We start from the raw sequence: 12,103 nt of genomic DNA on the forward strand, positions 1-12,103 counted from the left end.
GCTGACTGCAGGTAGGGTGGCCAGGCATTGGTGGTTATGGTGGCTGTGGCCTGTGCAGCTGGTGAGATGGGGTTGGGGACTATGCAAAACTACAGCAGCGGGGAGAGAGTAGCTTGGGGTTTGTTCATCAAGTGTTGCTCATGTATCCTTGCTGTTGGCGGATGAGTTAGATGAAGGGAACTGGCTCAGCTTGAAAACCACCAGAGAAGGCTCAGAGTGGGCGTGGACTTGGAAACCTGGCTGCAGCTAACACTCCTTGGCTTCTTGCAGAATAAGGAAGACCAGGCGCAGGTGGTGTCGAACTTGAAGAGCATCTCCATGTCCTCCAGCAAACTGCTGCTGGCTGCAAAGGCACTCTCTGCTGACCCCACAGCCCCCAACCTCAAGAATCAGCTGGCAGCAGCGGCACGGTAGGAGGAACTGCTCTCCATGAGCTGTTTGCTGTAGCAGTGTGTCGGGGTGGTGGAGCTGGTGGTGCTGATCCATGGGTCTTTCTCCCCTGTCTCTGGTAGGGCTGTGACTGACAGCATTAACCAGCTGATCACCATGTGCACCCAGCAGGCCCCGGGCCAGAAGGAGTGTGACAATGCCCTGCGGGAGCTGGAGGTGAGAAGCCACATCTTGATGAGGCAGTGGAGGGGCTGAGATATCTGGGTGCTGAGATGGTGGGGAGCTGCACCCTGCTGTGAAGGGTGGGAGGGAGCAAAGAGGAGGTGCGAGTGGAGGGTGCAGACCCTTCCCTTCGATGTGACACCCGTGTCCCTACAGACGGTGAAGGAGCTGTTGGAGAACCCCACCCAGACTGTCAACGATATGTCCTACTTCAACTGCCTTGATAGTGTCATGGAGAACTCCAAGGTGAGTCCTGAGCTGGAAGTGGAGGTGTGGGGAAGGATGGGGAGGTTTGGAGAGGATGTGGGGACAAAGGGAAAGGTGGTTCCTTCCCTGTTGATGAAGCACAGTGAGCTCTGAGCCTGGGAGCATGGTGCAGGAGTGGGAGGTGGTCTCTCACCAGTGAGTGGTGTGTCCTGCAGGTGCTGGGTGAGTCCATGGCTGGCATCTCCCAGAATGCCAAGAACAGCAAACTGCCCGAGTTCGGTGACTCCATCAGTGCCGCCTCCAAAGCTCTCTGCGGGCTGACAGAGGCAGCTGCCCAGGTGAGACATGCTCGGTCCCAGCCCTGAGCATCACCCCCGGTGTGCAGTTGCTGTCTGCACCTCTCCCCTGCCCCTCAAAGGCTGGTGCTGTGGTGTGATGCTGCCAGGTCCTCCCCAGCCCACGCCTGCTCCGAGCCTGTCCCCTGTGCCTGCGTTCTCACTGCCTCTCTCATGTTCCTAGGCTGCCTACCTCGTGGATGTCCCGAGGCTCCCTCCCTCGTGGGGGTCTCAGCCCCCAACAGCCAGGCTGGACAGCAAGGCTTGGTAGACCCCACTCAGTTTGCCAGAGCTAACCAAGCCATCCAAATGGCCTGCCAGAACCTGGTGGACCCTGCCTGCACCCAGTCCCAGGTGAGTATGAGCTGGGACACCATTACAGGTATTTTCTTGCACAAAAGGAAGTATGAAGCTAGTTGTTAGAGCTGCATCCCAAGCCATCCAAATGGCCTGCCAGAACCTGGTGGACCCTGCCTGCACCCAGTCCCAGGTGAGTATGAGCTGGGACACCATTACAGGTATTTTCTTGCACAAAAGGAAGTATGAAGCTAGTTGTTAGAGCTGCATCCCAAGAGTTGGCCAAGATTATGGCTTCTGTGTCATCAAGCCCCATCAGCTGTGCTGGGAACCAACTGGCAGCTTTGGTGCAATGGTGACAGTCAAGGTGGGGGCTGTATGGGTGTGCAGGACCTTGACGGCCCCTTTTGGGGCCCAAGGAAGACCTCTGTGCCCACCGGCGCTGACGGGAACGGAGCTCTGTGGGGATGGGGAGTCATGGTGGACCCTGCCTCACGCTGCTCTTCCCCACAGGTGCTGTCAGCAGCCACCATCGTAGCGAAGCACACTTCAGCCCTGTGCAACACGTGCCGCCTGGCCTCCTCCCGCACTGCCAACCCTGTGGCCAAGCGCCAGTTTGTCCAGTCGGCCAAGGAGGTGGCCAACAGCACGGCCAACCTGGTGAAGACCATCAAGGTGCAGTCTCTCTGCTGGGGCACCGTGGTGGGGATGGGATTTGGGGCATGGTGAGGGTTGGGTAACTGCTCTGGTCTCTCCACACCAGGCCCTGGATGGCGAGTTCAATGAGGAGAACCGGGAGCGGTGCCGTGCTGCCACTGCCCCTCTCATAGAGGCCGTGGATAACCTGACAGCCTTCGCCTCCAACCCGGAGTTTGCCACCGTTCCTGCCCAGATTAGCCCAGAGGTGGGATGCTGCAGGGGCAGGGAGGATGTGGGCTGGTTCTGATGGGAGCTGCTGAAGGGTGGGGAGGAGCCATGCCTCCTCCTGAGCTTGGGAGGGAGCCCCAGTGCAGGGCTGTTGCCTTGGGAGGGTGTGATTAGGAGGAGACAGCAAACCCTGGGCTTTGAGGGGCTGCTCTGAGGTGAGGGTCATGGGAGGGGGAGGATAACTTCCCAGGCACAGTCCCTCACATGTATCACTGATTGATCATCTCCTCATATAGGGGCGCAGAGCCATGGAGCCCATCGTCTCTTCAGCCAAGACCATGCTGGAGAGCTCTGCTGGCCTCATCCAGACCGCTCGCTCTCTGGCTGTCAACCCCAAGGACCCGCCGCAGTGGTCAGTGCTGGCTGGCCACTCTCGCACCGTCTCGGACTCCATCAAGAAGCTGATCACCAACATGAGGTGAGGCAAGTCCTGCCCTCTTGGCTGTGGCCCTGTCCCTGCTGGCAGGTATCCCTGCTCTGAGTGAGCATCCCTGAGGATGTTTTGGCTCATTTTCTCCTTGGCTGGTACTGGCACAGGGATAGGACAGAAGATCATAGAATCACAGAATGGTTTAGGTTGGAAGGGACCTTAAAGATCAGCCAGTTCCAACCCCCCTGCCATCAGCAGGGACACCTTCCACTAGACCAGGTTGCTCAAAGCCTCATCCAACCTGGCCTTCAACACTTCCAGGGAGGAGCAGCCACAACTTCCTTGGGCAACCTGTTCCAGTGTCTGACCACCCTCACAGTGAAAAACTTCTTCCTAATATCTAATCTAAACCTCCCCTCTTCCAGTTTAAACCCATTTCCCCTTGTTCTGTCACTCACTGCCATGTCAAAAGTCCCTCCCCAGCCTTCCTGGAGCCTCTTCAGGTACTGGGAGGCCACTGTAAGATCTCCCCAGAGCCTTCTCTTCTCCAGGCTGAACAGCCCCAGTTCTCTCAGCCTGTCCTCATAGATGCTAACCCTCTTGTCTTGCATGGGAGCTGCTTCTCCAGCCCTGGCATGGGTTGATGGGAACACACATGCCACCGTGCCTGTGCTCTATGATGCTGGGTTGCCCCAAAGCTTGGGAGAGGGGTCCTACCCCTCACCAGCACCAGCAGAGGCTGGGGCCAAAGGGGTGGCCTAGCACCTACCAGCGCTGCAGTGATCCATCTGTCATGCAGGGACAAAGCTCCAGGGCAGCGGGAGTGTGATGAGGCCATCGAGGTGCTGAACAGATGCATGCGGGAGGTGGACCAGGCTTCCCTTGCTGCCATCAGCCAGCAGCTGGCCCCCCGAGAAGATATCTCCCAGGAGGTGGGTTGAGGAAGGGCTGCTGCAAGCTTAACAGGGGCAGGTGTCCTTCTGCCTGGCTCCCAGCAGCGTGCAGTGACCCCAGCCCTGCTGCAGCCTCATGCAATGCCCTCTCTTTGCACCAGGCTTTGCACAACCAGATGATCACGGCTGTCCAGGAGATCAGCAACCTGATTGAGCCCGTGGCCAGCGCAGCACGGGCTGAGGCCTCACAGCTAGGGCACAAGGTAACATGGGGATGGGGAGCTGCTGACCAGGTGCTCAGTGTGCCTGGAGGAGCTCGAGAGGCTCAAGGCAGTCTGGAAGCTGCTGGTGCTGATGCTGCTCTTCCCTAGGTGTCCCAGATGGCTCAGTACTTTGAGCCGCTTATTATGGCGGCTGTCGGCGCTGCCTCCAAAACACCCAACCACCAGCAGCAGATGAACCTCCTGGACCAGACCAAAACGCTGGCTGAGTCTGCCTTGCAGATGTTGTACACGGCCAAGGAGGCTGGTGGGAACCCCAAGGTGAGCAGGAGGGGCACATGTCAGTGACATTCTCCCCTTTGGGTGTGGGTGCTGCATGGTGCACATGCATGGAAACCTGGAGTAAGTGTGCAGCATCCCCGTTGGGAGGGCAGCCACTGCCCACCTTCCCTTACTCTGGCTCATCTTTGCAGCAAGCTGCCCACACCCAGGAGGCTCTGGAAGAGGCTGTGCAGATGATGAAGGAAGCAGTGGAGGACCTGACCACCACCCTGAATGAGGCAGCCAGCGCTGCAGGTGTTGTGGGGGGCATGGTGGACTCCATCACCCAGGCCATCAACCAGGTGAGGGGAGCATGGAGTGGACCTGACCAGGGCTGGGGATGGGGGAGAGGAAGAGTCAGAGTCAGACCCTACAAGGTCTTTGGGCTGGAGCTGGAGCCAAAGTCTCCTGGTGGTCTCTTGCAGCTGGATGAGGGGCCAATGGGCGAGCCAGAGGGGACCTTTGTGGACTACCAGACAACGATGGTGAAGACAGCCAAGGCCATTGCAGTGACTGTGCAGGAGATGGTGGGTGCAAGCAAGCCTGTCACTGCAGAAAGCGCTGCCTGCCACCCAGGCAGGGCAACCACCCTCCTTGCTTGCCCATCTTGGCACAGGGCCCCTCCAACTTGTGCTCTTCTTCCTTTGGCAGGTCACCAAATCCACCACCAACCCAGATGAGCTGGGCACACTGGCCAACCAGCTCACCAATGACTATGGACAGCTGGCACAAGAGGCCAAGCCGGCTGCACTCACCGCCGAGAACGAGGAGGTGCGAGCGTGGGGGGGAGTGCTGGAATGTACTGTGGGGCAGAGCAGGGTCTGCTGGAGTGTGAGTGCAGAGGCCCCCCCGCCGAGAACGAGGAGGTGCGAGCGTGGGGGGGAGTGCTGGAGTGTACTGTGGGGCAGAGCAGGGTCTGCTGGAGTGTGAGTGCAGAGGACGGGGGCACTCGAACTCCTGTCAGAGGTGGGGACAGGCAGCATTCACACCTGCCTTGCAACATGGTGTGGAAACACAGAGCAAAGCCCTGTTTCCTTTTTCCCTCTCCTGAGTGGGAGGATTGGGAGAGAGGAGCTGGGTGGGGTTGGCTGGTGTTTCCCAGTGGGTATCACAGATGCAGGGCTTAGTTCCCTGCTGGCTTTCTCACACCCACGTTCCCCTCTAGATTGGCTCCCACATCAAGCGCCGGGCGCAGGAGCTGGGTCATGGCTGTGCCGCCCTGGTCACCAAGGCTGGAGCCCTGCAGTGCAGCCCCAGCGATGCCTACACCAAGAAGGAGCTGATAGAGAGCGCACGCAAAGTTTCCGAGAAGGTGAGTGGTCCAGAGGGAGGGGTGATGGCGTGGCCAGGTGGGAGGGATGCAGGATTGAGCTGTGTGCCCTTGGAGCCACCATACTAGGTTCCCCCCTGCTCCTGCTGGGCTCTGCTGGCTCTGTCAGCCACACTCACCCTGCCCAGCTGACAGGGTGGAGGATGGATTCCCCTCTTCAGGCACCATAACATCAGCTGCTGCTGTGATGGATGAGCGTGATGTCCAGGTGCTGCCTGCCAACATGCCGATGATGGCCAGCCAGGGAAGGCTGATGTACACATTGGTAGCATACCAGGGCTCTCCAAATCAGCTCTTGCAGTGATGGGCATAGTGTTTGCTGCATCTCCAGCCAAGCTTGTAGCTTGTGCTGGGTGATCAATATCTCCTCCTCACCTTTTTATGGCATGGTGGAAAGCGTCCTGTCCGTTAGTCGGTCTGAAGATCACAGTTCTGAATAACAGATTAAAACATGGCTAAAAACAATCTAGTTATAGAGCAGCAGTGCTTGTAAACAAAATCACAAAAGCAAAACAAACACTTGTTCATCGTGCCTGGCACATACCTGCATGCTCAGGACCTTCCTTACCAAGACTGCTTTCTGTCAGGAAACTTACCCTCCTATGAGTGCTTGCCCAACTACAGAAATTGTGTTTAACTGCTAAAGAAGGAACAAATTTTGATGTTCTGATGCCCATCATGCAAACCTTATTCATTTAGAAATTACCAGACTCTGTTATCTCCTGGACCCCCTAACATGATAGATACAAGCTAAAAATAAATCACTGGAACTACAAAGGGCTATCCTATCCAAACCACACGATTCTGAGTTCTCTCTTTGATATATAGCAGCTCCATCCCGGGAGGTGAGGGTTGCTTGAGCCTGCACTGCTCTCCCAGTCACCCTTCTTGTACCCCACAGGTGTCTCACGTGCTGGCAGCTCTTCAGGCTGGGAACCGTGGGACACAAGCCTGCATCACAGCAGCCAGCGCTGTCTCCGGCATCATTGCTGACCTCGACACCACCATCATGTTTGCCACGGCAGGAACCCTCAACCGGGAGAACTCAGAGACCTTTGCTGACCATAGGTACCCAGGCACCTCATCCAACTTCTGCTCAGCCAGAGACAGGGGGTCAGGCTCTGTCCCCTGGTCTCCTGTCTTTCTGAGCTGTGGACTAGCCCCAAGGAGAGCTGCAGGTTCAGCTCATGCTGACTCTTGTTTCCCCTCCAGCTTGTGTGTACAGCAGGCAGGGTCCACAGTCTCTCTGCACCCCAAGGACTATCTGTGCATGCAGAGGGCTGTGTCCTCTCTGACTCCCTTCTTCTCCCCAGGGAGGGCATCTTGAAGACAGCCAAGGCGCTGGTGGAGGACACCAAGGTGTTAGTGCAGAACGCCACGGCCAGCCAGGAGAAGCTAGCCCAGGCTGCCCAGTCCTCTGTGTCCACCATCACCCGCCTGGCAGAGGTGGTGAAGCTGGGTGCTGCCAGCCTGGGATCTGAAGACCCAGAGACTCAGGTGGGATGGGGTGTGTAGGGTGAACATAGACTGCTTGTAGCTTGCTTGGAGGGGTTGAGGGTTGCAGGTGTTTTATGGTGCTCTGGTCTGGATCCTGCGTGCTGTGGAGAGGGTTCGTGGGGCTTTGGCTGGTGCTGGCTGAGCTCCTGTGTGCCCCGGGGTACCCAGATTTCTCCCTGCTGGGCCAGACCACCTACAGCCTGAGTGTGACCATAGCTAAGCCATTACTTTGGTCTTGCTCTCTCCAGGTGGTCCTGATCAATGCTGTGAAGGATGTGGCCAAGGCACTTGGAGACCTGATTGGTGCCACCAAGGCAGCTGCTGGTAAAGCTGGGGATGACCCTGCTGTCTACCAGCTGAAGAACTCTGCCAAGGTCTGAGCTGGGCGTAATGGGAAGGAGGGGATGGGGCAGGATGGGCTGGAGAAAGAGCAGGAAGGCTTCTCTGCCTGTCTCGGGGCAGGACAAGAAGGGAAGAAGGAGAACATAAAAGTTGGGGCACAGCATGCAGAGGAGGCATTGGTGGGAGAACAAGATGAGGGGATGTCAGGAGAGTATGGGGACAGGGCTATTTGGGACCAGAACAGAAGGGAGAGACAGCTGCTGGCAGCAGCCCAGAGCTTGTGTGGGGCTTCACCTGGCTCTTCCCTTCCACAGGTGATGGTGACAAACGTCACTTCCTTGCTGAAGACAGTGAAGGCTGTTGAGGACGAGGCCACAAAGGGGACACGAGCGCTGGAAGCCACAATCGAGCACATACGCCAAGAGCTGGCAGTGAGTACAGCCATGGTGCTGCCGCTGCTGTCCCTCCCACCGCCTTCCCCACACCTCACCACCACCTCCCTCTCGCCTTGCAGGTATTCTCCTCTCCCGTGCCTCCTGCCAAGGTCTCCACCCCAGAGGACTTCATCCGTATGACAAAAGGCATCACGATGGCCACAGCCAAAGCGGTGGCTGCTGGCAACTCGTGTCGGCAGGAGGACGTGATCGCCACGGCGAACCTGAGCCGCCGTGCCATCGCCGACATGCTGCGTGCCTGCAAGGTGGGGCGGGCAGGGGATGTGGGTCTAGCAAAGTTTTTCAGGGGGCTGTGGATGCCAGCAGGGGTGGTGCTGGATGTAAATTGGGGCTTCCCTGTCTCCATCTTTCAGGAAGCCGCCTACCACCCAGAGGTGAGCGGGGACGTGCGGCAGCGGGCGCTGCGCTTCGGCAAGGAGTGTGCTGATGGCTACCTGGAGCTGCTGGAGCACGTGCTGGTGGTGAGTGTCCCCTCCCCAGTTCCCCCATCCCACAGGCTGCCTGTGGATGCCAGGCTGCTCCTCAAATCCCCAGAGTCCTCTGGGCTCTGCACCTCCCACTGAGGTCTTTGCACGGCCCTCGGTGGCACAGCACGTGGCTGAGCCCCTGCCGTGGAAGCAGATGTCAGAGAGATGAGCAGGCTCTGAAGAAAGGTATTTGGCTAACAACAGATAGAGATTAACTGGCCATAAATAGAGGGAGGCTGGAAATTAGACAACACGGGAGCAAAATCCTGAAGCAGCTTCCAGTGAAAGTGGTGGGAGTAAGAGACTTCAGGCAGTGTGAAAACAGACCTCGTTAAGCTCACAGCAGAGTGGGAGACAGGCGGTGCCCCCAATAGCAGAGGTGATAACTGCAAGTGCCAGCTGCACCCTTTTGATCCACTCTTCCTCTGAGTCCTGAGGACTTCAGCTGGCTGCTTTAATTAGCTGTCCTACGAGATGAGTGTAGTTTACAAGAAGCAAATTAAGACCGTATTGCAGTACAGAAGATCCAGTGATGTCCTTCCAGCAGTTTGCATTCTTGGCAAGATTGCAGAGGTGGAGTTGAGGGCGCTGGAGGGATGGACAGACCCAGCCCATGGAGCTGCAAGAGCCCTGGAACATGAGTCAGGACAAAGACTGAGAGGAAGTCAGCTCTGTGGTTTCACTACACTGGTGAGAGTGTGCCGTTCAGGTTCACCAGATACAAGGTGGTGGAGCTCAGACTGTGGTTTCCTGCAGGGAAAGCCCCTTTAGGCAGAGGGTAAGCAGCACTGGCAACACAGAGAGGAGGTAGGCAGGAGTCGATGGCTAGAAATTGAAGCTGGGCAGAGGGGAAGTCAAAGGGTGGGTTTATCCGAAGGAGGTAGTGACTGGGGTGCAGTTCCAAGGGGAGCAGTGAGTTTTCCGTCCTCTGCATCTAGATCAAATGTCTGTCTGGAAGATGCTTTAGCCACACATAAGTCATGGCAGCCAAGGCTGGAGCGCTGAGGAGAAATTCTCTGGCTGACCTGTTGTTAACAGATTGTTGGGCTAATGACTTAGTGTGGCTGTGACCGAGGTCAGCCCGCTCGCAGGAACACGCTATTCTGCTGTATTTTGGTTCTAACCGTCCAGCTGCTCTGCAGCATCTCCTGAATATCATACCCTGGTACAGCCTGTGAAATGCTGACTGGAAGTGCATCTTAGTAAGCTCATAGCCTTCAGGCTGCCTTCAGCTCCAGACAGAAACCACTGAGCAGTTTTAAACACATTTTCAGAACAGATAACAAACTTCAGTAGTGTGGCATTTCATCTGGATGAGCTTATGAGGGTGAACCAGCCGTCGCTGCGTGCCACCAGCTCAGGGATTCTGAGCCACGTGCAGCTCTGATGACTTTCTGGGATGGCAGTAGTCATGGATAAAGCATAGTCTTTATGCTTTATCAATGCATAGTCCAGGATAAAGCCCTGACTCCTCCATCCTCCACTGTGCTCTGGTCTGCAGAGGCAAGAATGAAGCTCATGAGTCCCATTTATCAGAGGGCAGCAGGTTCCTGGGAAGCCGTGAGCAGGAAGGATGTAGGGGAATGGGAGGGGAGATGGTGGATGAGATGCTGCCTTGCTCCCAGCAGCAGCGAGTCCACTGCTGTACGCTGGGTCCCCAAGGGAGGCAGTGCCTTGCACGGAGCACAAACAAGTGTGGTTGGGGTTTGAGAAAGAGGGTTATTTGACTCGGGATGGAAAATGTGGCTCCCAGCAGAGGAGTGCAAAAGCCTGCATATTTCACTGGGGAGGAGAAGGAATTTGAACCTCCACCAGTACTTTATTTGGTAATGATAGGTGTCTCCCTCCAAAAGCAGAGAGATCCAGTGGCTGAAAACTGCAGTGAAGCAGTTCAGGGTGGGGAGACCTGGGTGTAAAGGGTTGTGAGGAGGAGAGCGGCTCCATGGCTGCTCCGGGTGTAGGTGGCTCCTCCAGCCTTGGGAGCCGCATCCAGGCGCCCCGGATCATCAAGCACTGAGAGGCTGAAGTATGAGCTAACGATGGCAGCACAGCTCTCCACGCGGGACCTCTGATTCTTCATTCCCCCCTCTCCTCTTGGCTGCCCTTCACCCTCCACCGGAGAGCACCCACCTCCCCACACCCTCCCTGTCCCCAGCGCCCGCGTGTCCCGGCCGGGACGTTCACTGCTTTCTTCTCTCTCTTCTCCCTCCCTCCCTGTCAGCCGGTGAGTAAGGCGACATTGGGGTGCCTGCTGGTGTCTAACCTCAGCATGAGCCTTGCTCACGGCGTGTCTGCGTGCCCAGCCCAGTGCTGGGGTGGCACTTGTGTGTGTCCACAGGGACCCCGGGGTCCGTGTGTGTGCGTGTGTACTCACACCCGCTCTAGCTGATGGGCAGCTGCCGCCTGCGCCAGCGGCGACCTCTGCTTGTGTGTAGAGACCCTGTGTGTCTGCACATGTGTGCTGTGGTGTGTGCATGTGTCCCCTCCACCCTGGTGAAGGACCCTCATGGCTCTGCCTGCTGCTTTGTCCCTGCAGCTCCAGGGTCCCCCCCCTTTGCCCAGCTTGTGTTTGCAGACAGATCTCCAAAATGGGGACGGCGAGGGGGAAATGCTTCTGGAGCTTGAAATGCTTTAATGGGGGAAAGAAGTCCTGGAGCAGGTAGCTGCTGAGTTGCAGGAAGGTTTTTGCTAAGGGTCTTGTGTCTGCAAGATGTCCCAGACGCTGTGAATGCAGAAAGACTAAGGGGAAGGTCATCCCATCCTCGGGCAGGAGGAGACCAGCCAGGATCACTCGAGAAAACATCACAGACAACGTGTACACATGATGTGTACATTGTGTGGGGGAGCTGTGGGATCTCACCCTCCTTCCCTGGGGAGTGCACCCCAAACAGACCTATGAGGTCCCTCCTTTTTCCAGGTGTTTACATCTGCTCCTTCCCCACAGATCCTGCAGAAGCCAACTCACGAGCTGAAGCAGCAGCTGGCAGGCTACTCCAAGCGTGTGGCCAGCTCTGTCACTGAGCTCATCCAGGCAGCCGAAGCCATGAAAGGTAAGGAAAGGTCCTGCTCAAAAGGGCAGGACCAAGGGCTGGGTATTAGGGTGGAGGGCTCAGCAGCTGATGGAGGAGGTGAGGCGAGTCAGAAATGAGACTGCACGTGGGTTTAACCTGCCTTGATTCCGGGTTTTTTTAGGGACGGAGTGGGTTGATCCAGAAGACCCCACCGTCATCGCTGAGAATGAGCTGCTGGGGGCAGCAGCTGCCATTGAGGCTGCAGCCAAGAAGCTGGAGCAGCTGAAGCCGAGGGCCAAGCCCAAGGTAAGTGGTGCTGAGCCCTGGCTGACCCCTCTGCTCAGCATGGGGTGGGATAGGGCTCTTCTGTCTGTACTTCGGCCAGGTGTGAAGGGTCACACACAGCAAGACCCATCCAACAGCCAGTCCCTCTTCCCATGCTCCTGCTGCCTCCCACATCCCCGGCTGGACCTTCCTTGGGCAGCCCATACCCTCCTGTGCCCCATAGCCTCCCTCAGCCCCCCGACATCATTCTGCTCTGCCCCAGCTCCCAGCACCCTTGGCTGGGACTCACACCCTGCTTTTGCCCGCAGCAAGCAGATGAGAGCCTGAACTTTGAGGAGCAGATCCTGGAAGCTGCCAAATCCATTGCTGCAGCCACAAGCGCTCTGGTGAAGGCAGCCTCAGCAGCCCAGCGAGAATTAGTGGCCCAAGGAAAGGTAAGGCTGGAAGGGGGAAAGAACTAAGAAAATGTAGGGCTGTGGTGGATTCTCCCTTCTCCCAGCTGCTTGCAGCCCTCGTGCCCCATGGCAAGGGGT

General features: G+C 57.2%; 1 protein-coding gene across 1 annotated transcript in view; it reads left to right on the plus strand.

Moving 5' to 3' along the window:
- LOC104522072 (talin-1) overlaps window positions 1-12,103 on the plus strand; it is a gene marked incomplete at its 5' end in the record, with an annotated part of 14,591 nt that overhangs the window by 259 nt on the left and 2,229 nt on the right. The window contains 25 exons of the mRNA XM_010164254.1: window positions 113-142; window positions 271-410; window positions 513-606; window positions 769-858; window positions 1,035-1,157; window positions 1,365-1,508; window positions 1,965-2,126; window positions 2,215-2,355; window positions 2,615-2,796; window positions 3,548-3,680; window positions 3,803-3,904; window positions 4,013-4,183; window positions 4,336-4,485; window positions 4,609-4,710; window positions 4,835-4,954; window positions 5,349-5,495; window positions 6,415-6,581; window positions 6,827-7,010; window positions 7,259-7,384; window positions 7,667-7,783; window positions 7,867-8,052; window positions 8,161-8,268; window positions 11,219-11,324; window positions 11,467-11,591; window positions 11,879-12,004. Coding sequence (XP_010162556.1) covers window positions 113-142; window positions 271-410; window positions 513-606; window positions 769-858; window positions 1,035-1,157; window positions 1,365-1,508; window positions 1,965-2,126; window positions 2,215-2,355; window positions 2,615-2,796; window positions 3,548-3,680; window positions 3,803-3,904; window positions 4,013-4,183; window positions 4,336-4,485; window positions 4,609-4,710; window positions 4,835-4,954; window positions 5,349-5,495; window positions 6,415-6,581; window positions 6,827-7,010; window positions 7,259-7,384; window positions 7,667-7,783; window positions 7,867-8,052; window positions 8,161-8,268; window positions 11,219-11,324; window positions 11,467-11,591; window positions 11,879-12,004 — 3,276 coding nt within the window. The remainder of the gene's footprint in view (window positions 1-112; window positions 143-270; window positions 411-512; window positions 607-768; window positions 859-1,034; window positions 1,158-1,364; window positions 1,509-1,964; window positions 2,127-2,214; window positions 2,356-2,614; window positions 2,797-3,547; window positions 3,681-3,802; window positions 3,905-4,012; window positions 4,184-4,335; window positions 4,486-4,608; window positions 4,711-4,834; window positions 4,955-5,348; window positions 5,496-6,414; window positions 6,582-6,826; window positions 7,011-7,258; window positions 7,385-7,666; window positions 7,784-7,866; window positions 8,053-8,160; window positions 8,269-11,218; window positions 11,325-11,466; window positions 11,592-11,878; window positions 12,005-12,103) is intronic.

Source organism: Antrostomus carolinensis, unplaced genomic scaffold (assembly GCF_000700745.2).
Source record: "Antrostomus carolinensis isolate BGI_N321 unplaced genomic scaffold, ASM70074v2 scaffold41873, whole genome shotgun sequence".
In the NCBI taxonomy this organism is placed as follows: Eukaryota; Metazoa; Chordata; class Aves; order Caprimulgiformes; family Caprimulgidae; genus Antrostomus; species Antrostomus carolinensis.